The sequence below is a fragment of the Zingiber officinale genome, chromosome 2A, assembly GCF_018446385.1.
Source record: "Zingiber officinale cultivar Zhangliang chromosome 2A, Zo_v1.1, whole genome shotgun sequence".
Taxonomy (NCBI): Eukaryota; Viridiplantae; Streptophyta; class Magnoliopsida; order Zingiberales; family Zingiberaceae; genus Zingiber; species Zingiber officinale.
The window spans coordinates 90,465,390-90,484,489 of NC_055988.1; the positions used below are offsets into that span (position 1 = coordinate 90,465,390).

Consider the following 19,100-nt stretch of genomic DNA (forward strand, 5'->3'; position numbering starts at 1 on the left):
CGAATATATGGTTACTCTAATGATGTCCAAATGACTCACCATAGCCGAGAAGTTTATCCAAAAAATGTCTACTTGTTAAGCCCAAAGCTAAACCTGAATCTAACACAAAGTTAAACCAAACTCTAAAACTGAACCTCATTCATCTCACAAAATTATAGGATTTCTTGATTGAAAATATAGATCGGGTGAGATGACTAAAGATTTAAATTAAAATTAAAATTAAAATTAATTAAATTAAATTAAATTTTAACTTAAAATTTATTATTTTAAAAACTTTAAAAAATTATTTTAAAAACTTTTTTTAAATTATTTTAAAAACTCTTTTAAAAATTATTTTTGAAACTCTAAAAATTATTAAATCCATTTCGGACATGATAGCTGGTACGATAGCTGGCACGTAGTCCAGACGGGTTGAAGGGATGATCGGACGTCTGGCACGAAGTTCAGACGGGTCAAAGGGCTGATCGGACGTCTGGCAGGTAAGTTAAGGTAAGTCACTGGAGGAGAGTGACTGTGAGAACGCGTTCTCGGGAAGGGAACATTAGGTGTCGATCCAACTTAGATCCATTTCGAAAATCTAAGTTGAGATCGTGACTAGATTCCGGTCTCGAGGAGATGGAATCTAATTACTGCTTTTATTACTCTTATAACTTAACTGTGCTAACACTTTGTTTTGCAGGGTAGTTTTGTATTTTACCTCGAACTAATGATTTTTGTAGGTTGATGTAAAAACAAAGGTCCGGGCGCCCGGAAGGGATCCGGGTGCCCAGAGTGCAAAAATTATCCCCAGGCGACGGCGCCACGTGGAGCACTCAGGTTGGACGGGCTACGTCACACTCTAGGCGCCCGGAAGGGATCCGGGCGCCAGGAGCCTCCTATATAAGGAGGATGCACCCTGGAGCAAAGGACAACGAACAATAAGACCTTTCGACGCTTGCTCTGCTATGCTGTGCTCCTGCGACGCTGAAGCTTCTCCGACAACGCACTCTTTCTTTTATTTTGATTATTGTCGGTACTTCATCTCTTTTAGCATTTCCTGTACTTTCAATTTGTAAAGACTTATTCGAATTGCTAGTGGATTGCCCAACGAAAGCACTCGACGAGTGCGGGCCTTGGAGTAGGAATCGACCAAGGCTCCGAACCAAGTAAAAAAATTACTTGTGTTAGCGTTGGTTTAATTTTATTTTTTCCACTGCGTACTCAATCTTCTTTTCGACTTTTTTAAAATCGATATTCACCCCCCCCCCCTCCTCTATCGACTTTTACGATCCAACAACCTAATGCAACCCTCCTCCTTTATCAGACAATGTCATAATGATATATATTATGAGATTGTCAATGTAAGGAAACAGAATTTCCTCTATGCCCTTGGCTCCTAGGTAAAAGTTGTATATGATCGTGTGATGACTCCTAGACTCAGGGGTCGTCCCAATTATTTATCTACTCAAGTGCAAACGTTAATACAAGAAAATCAAGAATTGAGGGATCAAGTCATAACATTAAAGTAGTCTTAGGTCGGTGAGCAGTCGATTCATGAACGAGTTAAGATGGCAGTAGAGCGGAAAATGCAAGAATTCATATCATAGTGGAGTCTAAATTTTCATACGCCGTAAGATTTGACTTACAAGAGACTCAAGACCTAAATGCTACTGATAAGTAACTTATTATAATAACAACAGTTTTTCTGAGGTGTGTGAACCTTTAACTTAGTTTTTTTATTTATTACACAAAATATGTAAAATGATTCTATTAATTTTGATATATATTTTGCTCTAATTGTATTACATCTTTTTTAGAACAATGTAGATAAAAGGCCCACACTTAAAGAACTTTATTTGATATTATATTCTATTACCACCTGCATATATCCAAACTTTCATTAAGGTATATTTTTAAAAATTATATTAAACTTGTATTTATAAGTTTGTCCATTTTTCGGATAAGTAGTTTTGTTCATGTATAATCCATGTTATCTAACTAATATGTAACAGATAAGTAGATTCACATATGAGATTGTTTTAAAATAAAAAAATGTAATGTTAAATCTATCATATTATTTTTGTTTAACTGAATTTGAATTATGCATGTGCTTATTTTTGTTAAGCATATCAGATATACTTAATGCAGGATGGGAAGAGATGGTGAAAAGAAAGAAGCCAAAGAATTTATGAGTGTATTTATTTGTTAACAAGATGTGATGTGATGATATAGAATCATTTGATTGTTTTTGTGATGAATAAGTGTATTTGAATGTTGTTTTTTTTGTTAAATGTTATCAATGTTGAATGTTATAGATGTTGAATTTTGTTTTGTTTTGTTGAATGTTATTTTTGAATATTGAATGAATGTTGTTTTGTGATTAATGTTGAATGTTGTAATTAATTATGTATTACATGATTTGAATTAGCTTTAAGGGGGTATTTTTCGTCGCAACCTAATTCGTCGCTAAATTATATTTCAGTTGTTAATTGGTAGCTAAACATATTTAGCGATTGATTAGTAATGGAAATTTTGATCACTAATCATATTTTTTTAATTGGCAACAGGTATCTAGTTATTTGATCGGATTAATCTTAGAGGTGACCAATCTAACGTTACGGATATTTTTCATCGATCACTAAAATAAATCAAGAAATGCTAACGAAGGCACATCCAAATGATCAACATCCTTAGGTTCACTTCTCATTGGAGGGAAAAATTTTTACAATGTGTCACAGTTTAGATCCCTTGATTATCTACTAGGTTAAATATTGTAGTAGAAGAAGGTGGACAAACATTCAAAATCAGTTGATCAAATAACGAAAATAAAACGATTTATAGCTTTATATATTAGTTAGATTTTGATCTGCATGCTAAACATTGCACCGCATTGAACTTAGATTGATCATAAATATGAATTATTATTGTAATTAATTAAAAAATATATTTGTTTTGCTAAATTAATTTAATTTAGTATACTCGTTGTAAACTATCGTATCATATGTGTCTACGCAGTAGTCGTCCATGGCACACTCGCTACCCTTCAATGAGAACGTCACATGCATGGCTGTGCTCTTGCACCCTCCACAAAGCACATGCACTCAGCATTGCCATGGCGCTCGCTGCACCCATGTGATGCCAATTTTGGCGAGCTTTCCCATGACTGCATGCCGCAAAGCTCATCATCTTTCTCGCTTCACATTGCTCCCACAAGGTCCACGTGGTGATGTCAACGCCCATGGAGAGATTACAAGTCAAAGCGGCCACTAATGCCATCTTGCTTAATTCTGAGTGTTTGATTACATCGCCACCCACTCAGCATGCACAATGAGCCAGTTAGCAGAGCTCTCTCACCTCGAGCTCTGAGCCAAAAGCAGAGAGGAGAAGGCGAAGTGAGAGCAGCAGGACAATATGATGCAGTTTGCAGAAGAGATGACGAGAGGCGGCATGATGGTGTGCATACGAGCGGCGGCAAAGTATGAGCAAAGCCTTGGCGTGTTAAGTAGGGACCATCATCGGCACCCCCACCCAGTGTTGGAAGAGGAGGTGGAGGAGGAATAAGAAGAGGATCCCCTTCCCTGAGTCCATGAGAGCACAACAGGAGCAGGCTAGCTACTTCTTGAAACCATTATGAGATGCTCTCTGCTAGCTGCCTCGTCCAAAAGCTAAAGCATTTAAGTGGCCATGGAAATGTGTGCTAGCGCATGCCCATGCATGGCTCAACGGGCAACTAGTTAGAATGGGTTCGACAAAAGTATTAAACAGCCTGATTTAAGTCCACGAACAGACTTAAATTATACATGGAAATGGTAAACAGCTGGTATTAGTGAAAGTGGCACGACGTCGACATGCCTTAATTTATGTTAAACACATGGTAAATTAAGATGGATCCAAAGGCGTAGGGACCGGAATGTACTTGTGGATAAGATGGCTTTGTCTGGTAGGCTCTAGCAAAAAGACAAGGTCGAGAGGAATGAGGAGGAGAGAGTTGATGGGAAAAGCAGGATTCATGGAATTAATCATGGCGACGTGCTATTTTCAATCATATGCCATCCTTGATTCTGTATATATTCGACATGTTAGACACAATTTTGACTGGTCAAGATCGCATGCAAGTGCTAAGGTTCATGCCATTCTAATATTTTGGGCTTCTTGGTTGTGACATTTTATTAATCAAAGATTTTGGACAGGGAGCCAGCGAAATTAAAGGAAAAAAAAAACACAGCAGAAAACGACTTGTGATGATTTAATATCTGAAGCGTAGCTGTAAAACTCTTGTCAGTATCATTATTTTTCCACTTACCAAACATCTGCTGAAACAGCTGCACAATTGGAATTGTCTTTTACATTACAACCAAAGTCACCATGGTACTTTCATCTTCCACCTGCTTCATTCTGAAAATTTGCTCACAAGCTCAAACTTGTCCTCCGGTCCCTGCGCCATCAACATCCACGTGACCATCAGGCTCACAGTTAACTTATACAACAAGCTGATCATGATAAATAAAGGGAGACTTGGGTTAAAGGAGTTAAGTTTTACTGTGTTAGAGAGGAGAAATTAGAAGAGGTGGTGAAACACTAGGCCTTGAAAGGAGAAAACAAATGGAAGATGAAAATAATAATATATGTGAAAGGAAAGGAACAGGAAGGGGAATGTTGCTGAGGAGCTTGTAGGTCTCATAGGGCGCACGCCAAAACACTCCATTGGCACTGCCCCACAATTGTCTGGGGGCCACCTCTTTCCCATTTTATTTTAATATTTTCCAAAATATCTGGGATTTGTTTATTCATGGTTGCTTGTTTTTTTTTAAATAAGCAACATAAATCTTATCTCTTTTTCATGAGGATATAAATTGTCACTCATAAAACATATATAAATAACACATTTGAGTTTGTAAAGCGATCAATATATTTACCAGTGATATAATATAAAGGTTGATAAAAGGGATAAGATTCATATAAATAGTTGATATATATGAATTTGATAGTACTAAAGACTGATTACTACTGTATCCTCCGGTAAAACGGATACATTGAATTGACAATTGCACCTTTTTATTATTTTTTTTACAATAATTAAAAAACCTTATTGAATTCATCGTTGTATCTTTATAAAAATTATTATAAAATTTATATATATACCTTATATAAATAATAACTTTAAAAATAATAATAAGCTAAAAATTCATCCTATTACCTTTACCAAAGTAAAAAAAAAAATTAAAATCTTAAATTAATGAACTAAAATCACTCCTACTTCTTTGCATGCTACATTTGATAATGAAAACAAAATTTTTAATGATAAATTTTATTCCATCTTCATTTAATTTTAATTCATCAATTTAAAATTCTAATTCTTTTTTAGTCTAGTGAGAGCGGTGGAATAATTTTTTAGCTGATTATCTCTTTCAGAATTATTATTTTTTATTATTTATACTAATGTATATATATGAATTTTATGAAAAAATTTATCGAATGATATAATAGTCAATTCAACATACTTTTCCCTTTATTATTATTAAAAATTGATTAAAAAATAAGAGCATAATTATCTTTTAAAAGATTTCTCACATCTAACTTTAAGGTTGAATATTATTTTTTATCTGATTTTTGGTTAAAGGAAATGTTATTTTTTAAACATAAGGGGATAAAATACTATTGGATATAAAATATATAGGGATAAAGATATTTTACCCTATACTTACCCTTGAATAGTTTAAACATTGATAAAGATTTGTTAACTTGCATATCCATTCGGTGCATATTTCTGAACGACCCTCGTAGGTTCAGGCTCTCGGAACCCCTCCCAGGTGTCTCGATTCTATATAGTTGGTTGATTTGTTGAAGATTGTCGATCGGTCGTAGATTTGTTCCTTTAAGCCGATCGGCATAACAGGCATTCGTACTTGGAAAACTTTTCTTGGACTTCCCTGAGCTCGATCCTGACTGACGTTACCCAGATTTCTGGGAAATCGTGCAAATCCCTGTGCAACGACCCCATGCCTTCATTAAATGTCGACCCGTGGCGAAGCGCCACGTGTCATACCCACGACCGTCACACGCCTGACGTGACAGGGTATCGATGAGACGTTTAGCGATTTGAATTCAACGGCTCAATCGCTACCTTGGTTTTCGTGACCTATATCGGGCGGCTCCAATCGGCTGAGCCCGAGACTTATAAGCTCGCTGCGTAGTCTCCTCCTTTACACTTCTTCCTCGAGCGATCCCGGCGACCATCTCTCTACTTCTGTGCAATCCACATTCTCCGGCGATCCTCCGCGCTTCTTCTCCGACGACCTCTCCCCAGTAAGCTTTCTTCCAACCATGCCTGTCTTTGAGCTTTTCGGACTCTCTTCTTGTGTCCCGGTGATACTCCTGTAACTTTTTCATCTTTTGGTCGCCTTTCTTCCCTACAACATCCCCTTTTCATCTGCTTTTACGATGGCAAGTTCTTCGCGGTTGTCTGCCTTTGTCCCTGGACTCTGGTACACATCCATGGAGTTTAGGTTTGATGAAGGCAACGCTGAGAGTTTGAGAGATGTATTCGAAATTCCTTATGATCATCATATCGTTTTGCTTTCTCCCTCCGATCGGTCCAATTCTCCGCTGACCGACTGTATTTGTTTCTTCCGGGATCAGTTTACTGTCGGTCTGCAGTTTCCGCTCCATCCCTTTATTCCAACCGTTTGTAAGTATTTCCGCATTTCTCTTCCTCAATTAGTGTCTAACTCCTTTAGGTTGCTGTGCGGAGTCATTGTCCTATTCCTTCTACACGACATTCTTCTTACCCCCGGATCTTTCATTGTTTTTATTACCCTAAATTGTCCGATCCGGGGAGTTTCCTCTTCCAGTCTCGAGTCGGTTTAATTTTCTTCGACAAGATGTCGACCTCCAATAAGCACTAGAAAGAATATTTTTTCTTCATGCGCTTTCCCGAGCGGCTAGACTTCCCAACCCACTTATAGCTTGAAGTGGTGCTTCATCCTCCCTTGAAAAGCTATAAGAGCCGATCGAACTACCTAAACGCAGCTTCGATGTTGATCGATTAGAAGTACGACATCCACAAGTTGCTGTTGGAAGACGTCCTTTATATCTTTGGCTTAAGTCCGATCCGCACTCGGCTGCCGATTAGCCTAGGTATGAAGCTTCTTTAATTCTTCCTTTGATGCTAACTAATTTCTCCTTCTCTTTTGCAGCCGAAGTCATGTTGTACGCGCGTATGTCCGACAAGGCAAAGCTCAAGGATGTCACGATCAATGTGACTAGAGTTGTAGAACTGGCGAGCTGCGACCTGCAGCCGATCGGCTCACATGAAGATCCCCAAGATGAGAGAGATGCGGCGCCCATCTTGGTGAGCAGAGGCGAGGCCAGCCATACGCCGAGCGGAGGAGTGGCCGCGGGATCACAACCTCCATTCGAATGGCGTCCAAACATCCCGATTGAGGAGCCCTCGGGCTCGGCCTCCTTCGATGTACCATTAAACAGGTGCAAGAGGCGCCGAGCAGAGTTTCATCGCGCTCCGCTACTTCAGGGGCGCGGTATGCCGAGCAGGTCGAAACTTCAACCCTGACTCCGATTCAGGGAACAGCGACTTCCATGTCGTCTGATCGGACGCCCTCCTTGGTTGATCTGCAGCAGGGGACTTTCGCCACGCCGCCAGTGGCCTTCCTGCCACCACCTTTGAAGCCTTCGAAGGTTCGGAAGTCTGACATCCGTCCGACGTCTATGCCTCGGCCATCGAGTCGGGTGACCTCAGCGCAATCAGCCTCGAGCGACCAACTCCACATAACGGTGATCCTACATCTACCCACCGAAGAATATAGCGAGTCGAGCACCGAGTCTCGAGGCCCCAAGCACCAAATCATCATCTTGGGGTCGCTCGCTAAGATCTGGGAGGATGCATGAGCTCATGCGGCAATGATGCCTCCGGGCGCGCTCGTAAATAGCCACACTCAAATGTCCACTGGGTAAGTGTTTCTTTTATCGTACCTTCTTACATTACCTCCAATCGGCACTGATCTTTTCTTGCTCGACCGCAGTATTGGGCGGAGAGTCTGGCCATGTGCCACAGGCTCGTATTTTTTGAGGAGGAGGTCAAGAAGCTAAAGGCTTCCAGCGGCCAATACCCTACCGAACTGCAAGAAGTGGCCAAGTTGAAGGCCGATCTGGAGAAGAGCACTAAGCTTCTTGAGGCCGAATGGGCCAAGAGTGTCGGGCAGGCCACGATGCTAGAGCGGCTTAATAAACAGGTCACCACTTTTGATAATAAGATCGAGTTAGCGAGTGCGCAGACGAACCAGGCTATCGCGGACCTCGATGAGAAGAATAAGGAGGCCCGGGCCCTCACCCAAAATCTCAAGGAAGTCGAGGACTTCCTGATCGCCGAGCGGAACAACCGCTTGGCCAAAGAAACGACCCTTCGTAACCAACTTGCCTCCAAGGATGCTGCGCTAGCCGCGGCCAAGGATGAGCTGGAGGGCTCTAGAGCGGCTATGAAGATTTATCAAGATGCCGAGCGGAGTCGATTCGAAATAATGAAAAAGAATTACATCCACTCGGACGCTTTCAATGACAAGGTCGCCGATCAGGTTCTCTGGCTGTTTGATCTGGCAATCGATGGGACGATTGACTAGCTCCGAGTGGGAGGCCATCTACTAGCTGTTGTGACTAGCAACATTATTAGTCAGGACAAGCTCACTGCCACACTGCCTGATGATGCCCTAAACTATATTGAGTGAGGCTGAGCATCCCTGTAAGATGTAAAATTTTTGAAGTTTAAATACATGCTCATCCGTTCAGACGAGCTTTACCTCCTTGTATGTTTTTCAACTCCTTTTGATTATTTGCAAGAGCTCGTGGCCTAGTTCATGGTTATTCTATCAGCCGATCGACCATTCTGGTATTCAGAGTCCATGATTCCATGATTCCGCGATCTCCCTCTCAACCCTGGGAGTATTTTAAAAAATAGCATTGAACGGTCGCTATATTCTGAAGACTTCGAGCTTTTGAGTAGCCCAGGTTCACGGTCGGCTATTCATCGACACTTGCTTGCTCACTGAGCTTTCGAAGACTGCTCAATCCCAAACGGGGGAGATAAGGAATCTCGTATGCTGGTTCGAGACCAGGGAAGACCACTGGACTTCTAGAGCTCGTGGCTCCAATATAACCCAAAACCCAGCTGATCGGCTCGGGAGTCTCTGACTCAAAGGTTTATAGTCGCCGCTCGACTGTTAATGAAGACCCGGGTTTTAGGTCACCGCTCAACCGTTGTTGAAGAATATGCGAAGATATGAGTTTAAGGTTGTCGCTCGACCGCTGATAGAGACACGCGTTTAAGGTCGTCGCTCGACCATTGATGGGGACAAGAGTTTAAGGTCGCCTTCAACCATCGGTGGAGACAAGAGTTTAAGGTCGTCGTTCGACCATCGATGAAGACAAGGGTTTAAGGTCGCCGCTCGACCGTCGATGGACACAAGGGTTTAAGGTCGCCGCTCGACCGTCGATGGACACAAGGGTTTAAGGTCGTCGCTCAATTGTCGATGAAGATAAGGGTTTAAGATTGTCGCTCAACCGTTGATGGAGACAAGGGTTTAAGGTCGCCGCTCGACCGTCGATGGAGAAAAGGGTTTAAGGTTGTCGCTCGACCATCGATGGAGACAAGGATTTAAAGTCGCCGATCGATCGTTGGTAGCGACACATTTCAAAAAGGCCTTCGCTTTTCATTCATATTTTGCCCTACATTCGGAAGACATACAAAAATACATAAATTCACTTGCGCACCTCTCATCCGGCTCTGTAGGGTTAGAGATGATTCATGCTCTACAGTCGCTCTGCCTCCTACTCGTGTTCTCGATCGGTCATAATTAATATGGTGGCCTCCGTCCAGCTTGGATGATTCTGGACTTGAGGTTCTTCGTAAATCATCCCCCGAAGCTTTCTGATGACAGCGTTCACCTCCAAGCGCGTATTCTTCTGAGCACTTCTTGCTTCGGTCTTGACCATCTCGACATAGCATCGCCGAGTGGCCAGCTGATCGCCTCCGACTTCACCCACACGGGCGTCCACCGGGAATTTGATCTTTTGGCAATAGGTAGATACCACCGCCCGTAATTTATTGAGGGTCGGTCGCCCCAGGATGACGTTGTAGGCCGACTGTGCGTCCACTATGATGAAGTTTGTGGTCCTGGTTCTTCTTAGTGGTTCTTCCTCGAGCAAGACGGCCAGTTGGGCCTGTCCGAACGGCAGTACCTCATTGCCCGTGAAGCCGTAAAGTGGGGTCATCATGGGCAGCAGCTCACTTCGATCAATTTGTAATTGATCGAACGCCTTCTTGAAAATAATATTCACTGAACTCTCCGTATTAACAAAAGTTTGATGAATAGTATAATTAGCAATTACTGCCTGGATGATCAGTGCGTCATCGTGAGGGATCTCCACTCCCTCCAAGTCGCTAAGGCTGAAGCTGATTTAGAGTCCTTCGACCTTCTCCTTGCTGCATTCCATGACGTGAATCCCCAACCGCCGATCATACGACTTCTTGGCTTGGTTGGAGTCACCGTCGGTCGGTCCTTCAGCGATCATTCCTATTTCTCCTCAGGACGCGTTGCTTCTATTTTCTTTTTCCCGAGCGGATGGTCTATTTCGCTCGGCTAGGACTCGGGAAGAATCGACGTTATCCCTTCCCTGGTGTCGGTCGAACCGCTCGGGCGTTCCTCTTTCATACTCTTGTCGCCTGGCAGACCATTGCCTCTGTCGTTGATCGGGGGTTGGAGATCGGCGATCGTATTCTCTTGAGGCCGGTCGGCTAACGACTAGTGTCAGAGCGCGGCAATCCCGCATGTTGTGAGTTGGCGATTGGTGAAAGGAGCAAAACATGAGCACCCATACCTTGCCTCTTGTCGTTTTCGGCCGACCGGAGGCCACATGCTGCACGGCATGTGTCCTAGCCTCCTGGTATGACCATTCTCCCTCCGCTCTCGTCCCCTTGGGTGGTTGGTGGCTGCTTGCAAATCGCCGCTCGGGTGCTGGAGCCGTGTGTTCGGTCGGCGCCTCTTTTCTTTTGGCCACTTGGGTTTCTTCCACGTTTATGTACTCGTTGGCCTTCTTGAGCATATGGTCGAAGTCCCTAGGCGGCATCCTGATGAGCGATCGGAAGAAATCTCCCTTGATGAGCCCTTGGGTGAAGGCGTTCATCATCGTCTCGGACGAGACCGAGGGGATGTCCATGGCTACTTTGTTGAATCGTTGGATGTATGCTCGGAGCGCTTCCTTGGGCCCTTGCTTTATGGAAAAGAAGCCGACGCTCGTCTTCTGGTAGCGTCGGCTGCTGGCGAAATGATATTGGAATGCGGCTCAAAAATCCCTGAAACTCCATATTGATTCGTCCGACAATCTTCTAAACCAGCGCTGCATCGACTCGGAGAGAGTCGTGAGGAAGACTCAGCACTTCACTCCGTCTGTATATTGGTGCAGTGTGACTTCGTTATCAAACCGATCCAGATGATCATCTGGATCGGTCGATCCATTGTACGTCCCGATCGCCAAAGGGGTGTAGTATCTAAGTATAGGGTCTTGTAAGATCTCCTATGAGAACTGTCGGTTGATCCGCTTGGGAGACGCGTTGCTTCAGGGCATCTTGCCTTTCCGTGCATCCTGAACGGGAGCATCATTTGAAGATGATCCCCGCTCCTGGTGTGCTTGGGCTATCTCTGAGGGTGTTTGGAATAGGGCACGATGGAAGGGGATTGGTGTGGGCGGTGTTTCCCCTGGCGTGTCGGTCAGCCTTCTATTCTATCCCCATATAGAGAGTTGCTCAGCTCAATCTTCTTGCCCCGCTCGCCTGTCGACCGCCGATGTTGCTAGCTGCGATGCTAGCCGATCGTCTAACACTTGTTGTTGTTGCTCGATCATTTTTACTGCTCAAGCTTGAACGAGCATCTCAAGCTCCTCCTGAGTGAGCGTCACGGTGGTGGGCAGTCCAGCTCGGATGCAGGTGACGTTCCCACAGACGGCGCCAAATATGATCATGTCCGAAAGTCGAAGAGACGAAAAGCTGGGGATGTGGCACTCACGTTGACCTCTTGTGGACTTCGGTCTGACCTGCAACACAAGTGACGTCAGTGCCGAGCTAGAGAAGGGGTCCCCCGTGATGAGACGCTCAAGTCAGTCTCAGGCGAAGAAGAAGAAGCAAAGAGTGGAGCAATAAGAAGACTGTAGCACAATAATAAAATATCGCATACCTCTGCCGATGCTTGGATCCCCCTTTATATAGAGCTTCTATAGCGCACGTGCATACTTTCCAAGACGGGTACACGTCTCAAAGCTTTATTTGAAAAGACCTGTCAGTAAAGTGTCCCTGACACAGTACTTTAACGGGCCGAACATATCTCTAAAGTGACAGTGGAAGCTTCCGCCGTATGATCCTCTATCTGACCATGCCACTTGTCAACGACACTAGTTCCCAAAAGGATGTCGAAAGATAGCCTACTATGTCCGTTGTCGGGCCGAGCGGGATAGCCGCTTGACCGGAAATTCACTGTCCACGTATTGTCCGTTGTCGGGCCGAGCGGGATAGTCGCTTGACCGGAAGTTCACTGTCCACGTGTTGTCCGTTGTTGGGCCGAACGGGATATCTGCTTGTCCGGAAGTTCACTATCCGCGTGCTATGTTGTTGGGTCGAGCGGGATAACCGCTCGGTCGAAAGTCCACTGTCCGCGTGCTCGACTGAGGTCGAACTTGTTGCTAGGTCGAGCGGAAGAGCCGTCTCGACCCGATTTTTACATACTGCTCCCTTTATCGTCCTCTTATTTGAGCGTCGGGTGCTCGCTGCATGACCGAGTCATAGTTGTCATCACATCAACGATAAATTCGTAGCTCATTGTTAGCCGTGGAAAACAAACAAAAAAAACAAAAATGAGTCAGGTTTGAGCTAAGCTAAGTGCTACCCTTGATTATTATAGTTGATCGCGGTTCAGGAACCCATGCCGCGGTCCGGTTAAAGAGGTGGGGATGCACTTTAATTGACTCGGGAACCGGACCGGACCGCCCGTGCAAAACAGTTGTGCCACGCCCCAATGAGTGCCCATTATTAATTTATTCAAATCGACGGCCCGACCCGGCCGGTTGATAATTTCTCCCTCTTTCTTCATCTTTTTTCTCTCTGGGAGTCGCAGCGTTAAAGCTCTGCTAAAGTGAGAAAGGCCAAAACCAATCTCATCAAAGCACTGCGCCTTTGTCTCTCCAAATCTCTCTTTCTTTCTCTTTTTGCTGTATATAACCAAGCCCAGCGGCTATCAACGAGGAGCAAGTAGTATTTTTTTTTTCATTTATCAAACCAGAAGCAAAGAGAGGCCAGCTCGTTGATTAGACATAGAGATCATTGCGGGAGTAGTTTCATCTAAGTGGATATAACAGATCGATGGGGTCGACTTCAAACGGGAACGAGGACAAGGTGTTGGAGACTGTGATGGTGGGGAGGTACGTGGAGATGGAGAGCGAAGGGGAGGAGAAGACCATCAAATCCAAGCTCTCCGGCCTCCTCTGGCACGGTGGCTCCGCCTACGACGCCTGGTTCAGTTGTGCCTCAAACCAGGTCCGTACGATATTTCAAGACTACTATCTATAATCTATTTCTTCAGCTTGTTGGGATGTTTGATTTTATCTTCTGTATTGTTGCTTGCATGTTCAGGTGGCTCAGGTGCTGCTAACACTGCCTTACTCATTCTCCCAGCTGGGGATGCTGAGTGGAATCTTGTTCCAGCTCTTCTACGGCTTGCTGGGAAGCTGGACGGCTTACCTCATCAGCATTCTCTACGTGGAGTACAGAACCAGGAAAGGGAGGGAGAAGGTGGACTTCAGGAACCATGTCATTCAGGTAAATCTATATAATTAATGTTATATGCATCTCTTTTATCATGTGATGGTCTACACATTTTAACATAAATATATACTCTGTTACGAAATGAAGTGGTTTGAAGTACTAGATGGGCTACTGGGGAAGCACTGGAGAAACGTTGGATTAGCATTTAATTGCACCTTTCTTCTCTTCGGATCCGTCATTCAGCTGATTGCTTGCGCTAGGTAATATATAGCATATAGATTGAGTAGCTAGTTAATATGCAGATGTCTGAACTCTGTTTTGTTTGTGGTGTGCAGTAACATATACTACATCAATGATATCTGAACTCTGTTTTGTTTGTGGTGTGCAGTAACATATACTACATCAATGACAAGCTAGACAAGAGGACCTGGACCTATATCTTCGGCGCTTGCTGTGCCACCACGGTCTTCATCCCCTCCTTTCACAACTACAGGATATGGTCATTCCTAGGCCTCCTAATGACCACCTACACATCCTGGTATCTCACCATCGCTTCTCTCCTCCATGGCCAGGTACAGTGTTGAATTATTGAGGTGGCAACAAGCTAAAGCTAACCCTATATATTAACAATGGCTTCTGGTATAAAAACGTAAGCAGGTGGAAGGGGTGAAGCATTCGGGACCAACCAAGCTGGTTCTCTACTTTACAGGCGCCACCAACATCCTCTACACATTCGGTGGGCACGCTGTCACAGTGTAAGGCGACATCACGTAAACTCCTTCAAAGTACAAGACGTAAAACAAAGCAAACGCCAACTTAATGCGCCCCTAAACTTTATGTCCATAGAAATTGAAGTTAATTCGCACATTTTCCCATGCATGTGATGCACACTGACCGCCATTGTGATCTCTTTATTTTTGGGTTGTCTTTCTTTGACTGGGTAGGCTGTAGTTTGTTTAGTAAGGGCCGAGTCCACTCCAGCGAATAAATTAAGGACAATGTTAAATGGTTAAAATCGTCAGCTAGAATACACTTTTAAAATCGTGTCCAAGTAAAATTACGGACAATGCTAAACCCCTTATATTCATCATTTGCAACTTAGTTTAGTTAACTCGTCGTTTGTCTATCAGTACCAGCTGGAATGTGTACGTAGGCGATGTGTTTGATGCTAGTTCCCAAAGAAATTGACGAGCGCCACGTACCGTCCATATTAGATTTGTCTGTCATGATCTATCATAGAAATGGCAACCGCTCGCCCAGTTTGAATAAATCATGCAGTATCCAGTGGCGTCTCTACTTGTTTTGCATTTCGAGGAAATATCATTTGGCTGCTTTTCCTTTTCATTTCCTTTTTTTATTTTTTTACAATAGCAGAGGAAGCATGAAAAAAGAACATATGTGTTTGGCTGATTAATTACAGTGATTGATTGTTATGATTAACTAAAAACAGGGAGATCATGCATGCGATGTGGAAGCCGCAGAAGTTTAAGGCGATCTACCTGCTTGCGACGCTCTACGTGCTGACGCTGACGCTGCCGTCGGCTGCGAGCGTGTACTGGGCCTTCGGCGACACGCTGCTGAACCACTCCAACGCCTTCTCGTTGCTGCCTCGCACGCCATTCCGCGACGCCGCCGTGGTGCTCATGCTCATCCACCAGTTCATCACCTTCGGCTTCGCCTGCACCCCGCTCTACTTCGTGTGGGAGAAGCTCATCGGCCTCCACGATTGCCGCAGCATGTGCAAGCGCGCTGCCGCGCGGCTGCCAGTCGTCATCCCCATCTGGTTCCTCGCCATCGTCTTCCCCTTCTTTGGCCCCATCAACTCTGCCGTCGGTTCTCTTCTCGTCAGCTTCACTGTCTACATCATCCCCTCCCTCGCCTACATGTTCACCTTCCGTTCCGCCGAAGCTCGCGAGGTATCTCTTCTCTTCATTTCTAATACTATTGAAATTTATGTAATTAATCATATGGTTGGGAAATAAATTAATGCTTGCAGAACGCCGTCGAGCGGCCTCCGAGGTTCGCCGGAGGTTGGGTGGGAGCCTACTTGTTAAACATGTTCGTGGTTGGGTGGGTGTTGGTGGTGGGATTCGGATTGGGCGGTTGGGCCAGCATGACCAACTTCGTCCACCAAATCAACTCCTTCGGCCTCTTCGCCAAGTGCTACCAATGCCCACCGCCGGCGGCGGCGGCTGCTCTTCCCCTGCCCAATCTCAGTACTCCAACGCCATTCCTTGGCGGCGCCGCTTACAACGCCACCAATCCGGTCGTCGCCATCTCGCCTTCTCCTGCACCTTCCTCCTTCCATCTCCGCCACCACCATCACTATGGTAGCCCGTGACGAGTAGAACAAGTTCTGCTTAGGCTAATGAAGGTCATGTCTATGGCAGCTATGTGGTAGTAGTGTTCCAACAATTAGCTATTTCTTTCTTTATTTCTCTCTTTTTTTTTCATTGAAAAGGAGTGTAATGAAGAACTGGTGATCATATGGTTAATGACTGCTGCAGCTAATTTGATCCCCTGTTTTGCCTTGTTCTGTACAATGAAACTTGCCTTGCTTTTCATTGATGGCACTTCGATTGGCTTCTCTGTGAGAAAGAGCTCACTTTTCTTTGTTTACTGAAGCAGCAGAGGGAGTCGTGATATACATACCTCCATCAAATTGAAGATCAATTCCGATTTTTTTTTTAAACGGCCAAAAGCGCCAAAATATTATGCTTGCTTATAATAACACTTAAACCAAGAGGATGTATAGTGACTGTTGGTATACTTACCTCCCTCGTCGAGTTGAAGAAAAGGTCCGAATTTTTTTTTACGCAGTCAGAAAACTCAAAATATATGATGTACCAAAAATATGATGTACACTAACATGTGTACACTTACTTCCCATGTCATGTTGAAAAAAACCCTCGAAAAATCTTTGAAACGTAAAGAAAAAGTTAAAAATTATTTACCGGTACGCTTGCTTAGAACGATTCGCGTGACTACGCAAAAAGCATACATATGATGTAAAGCAACAGGATGGTACAATGACCGGCAATACAATTAGCTAGTTGACGCCGGTACACTTGCTTTGATAGCGGTGACCACACTAGAACCAAATGTGCGGCACAATTACCTACTATTTCAAGTTGAAAAAAAGGTTCGCAAATTTTTGAAACGTCCAAAAATGACCAAGGGTATGCTTGCTTACAATAATACGGGGTGACCACACTTGAACCAGAAAATACTGATCCACCTATCTCCCATGTAAGTTGAAAACATAGGCACGAAATGTTTTTTAAACGCCGAGAAAACGCCAGTCTCAGCATTCACCGTGAACAGACTAAGTTTGATCCTGCTACCTCATCCGTATTCACCGTGTTCAGAGTGTTACTCACTTTGTTTAATCATTCACGCGACAACAGTGTTCGCATTGGAGTCCGATTAAGAAACTCGACAGCTGTTTCCCGACGTCACTGCACTGATACTGCATATGCATCGGTGAAAAAAAATGTCTAGTACTTTTTTTATTCGAGGATAGCAAACTGGTTAATGATTTTGTCTGGAGTAAAGATGATGCAGACAATTGAAGCTCTGTCTTTCGCTAAAAGCTACAGGCGAAGGCAGAATGGAATCTCAGGTGATATGTGCCGGTGCATGCCATGGGCAGGCCTTCGAGATCTTTACCCTTCTTTCATGGATTGGCTCATATCTATCACCTACAGTCTTATGTTAAAAGAAGAGATGCTTTCAGGCCTCTCTATCGTAGGGTTCCCTTGCTTTTACAGTTAGGGTTTTGTGCGCAGTATTCTTCACTCTTCGCTTTTTGCAGGGGAAAAAAAACAGAGGAGTTAAAGTGGTGCAGTTTTTGATGAGAAAGACAAGTAGATTTTAGTTAATTCGTTCATGGCCTAAATAAAATTTAAAATCTTATTTGATTGGATTGTTTTCATCTGGTTTTATTTTTTTCATTTTCTTAAAAAAAATCTTTAGTTTTAAAAGGATAAATTCAAAGTGATTAACTTTATTATTATTCTTCACTATTATATTTAATTATAATTAATGCTATATATTTTAATATAATAGTTTAATAATCTTACTATTTAATTAAGAATGTACTCTTAATAATTAATCTTCATGAAGTCTCTAAAATTAAATTAAGTTAATGTCATTTTTTTAATGAAAATAAATTTAAAATTTATTAGTAATTTTTTTATATAAAAAACATACATATTATGATTTTTTTTAGTCCTACATCTTAAGTGGAAAAATTTCTATAAATACTTAGTTGTTAACGTTAGAAAATATATTTTTCTCGATTTTTTTCCTAAGATTAATTGTAATATTTATTTTTATCAATTTAATATCTGATAAAAAAATTAAATTAACTTTTTTTAAGGAAAATCTTTTTATGAATTTAATATCTAACATAAAATTAAATTATTTTTTTTCAGGGAAAGTCTTGTTATTATGACCAGTAATATAGAAAAATTATATCAATGGATGACAGCTTTTGTACTAAATAATATTATAATATAAAATAATATTATATTAAAATATATCATTAATAATTAACCCAACAAATTTCCATTATTACATTACTTATTTATTATATACAATAATATGCTATAATAATTTATTTTAATTATTATATAATTACATACTATTAATAATCAACCAAATAAATTCTCATTATTATCTTTTATGTTTTAATAAAATTAAATATTTTCATATTTTATTTTTCCAAAAAGTTTTTTTTATGGAAAATGATCTGTTAGTTACTATAATGACCAATTATTTTATGCGACAAATCATTGATTGATTGATTTTTTAAGCTGGATTATTGACTTTTTCCATTTTAGCAAATATTAACCAAGAGTTATTTTGATGTGTATATATGGAGGAGACGTGGGTTATACTTTCTACAACAACAAAAACAACAATGAAGATGAATGCATTGTTTTGTTTCACACTCTTCACAATTTTATTTTCTTGCATAGGTATGATTTGTGTATGCGTCTTTCGATTTGTTGTACAAAATCATCATTTTTTATGCTTTCACTTCTTTAATTAATCATTTAATTATCTACTCATTTTTTCCCTTGTAGATCCAAATGCAATTGGAGCGAATGCTGTAAGTTCTATAAATAAAATTTAGATGAGGATAAATCTAAATCATTTTGCTTTTAAAAACTAATATTTTAAATTTATTTTAATAAATACAATATAATATATGTATTCTTAGGAAACATGGTGCGTGGGAAATCCCTCGGCGAGTGTTGACAACCAACAGAAAGATATGGACGTACTTTGCAACGTG

At 42.3% G+C, this 19,100-nt stretch overlaps 1 protein-coding gene across 1 annotated transcript; it reads left to right on the forward strand.

Annotated features, from left to right (window-relative positions):
• Positions 1–13,127: 13,127 nt before the first annotated feature.
• Positions 13,128–16,328, forward strand: LOC122041496 (auxin transporter-like protein 2). The gene is made up of 7 exons (XM_042601193.1): positions 13,128–13,570; positions 13,667–13,852; positions 13,946–14,058; positions 14,187–14,370; positions 14,456–14,553; positions 15,249–15,714; positions 15,795–16,328. The coding sequence occupies exons 1-7, from the start codon at positions 13,397–13,399 to the stop codon at positions 16,137–16,139; spliced, it is 1,566 nt and encodes a 521-aa protein (XP_042457127.1). The 5' UTR covers positions 13,128–13,396; the 3' UTR covers positions 16,140–16,328.
• Positions 16,329–19,100: the final 2,772 nt, after the last annotated feature.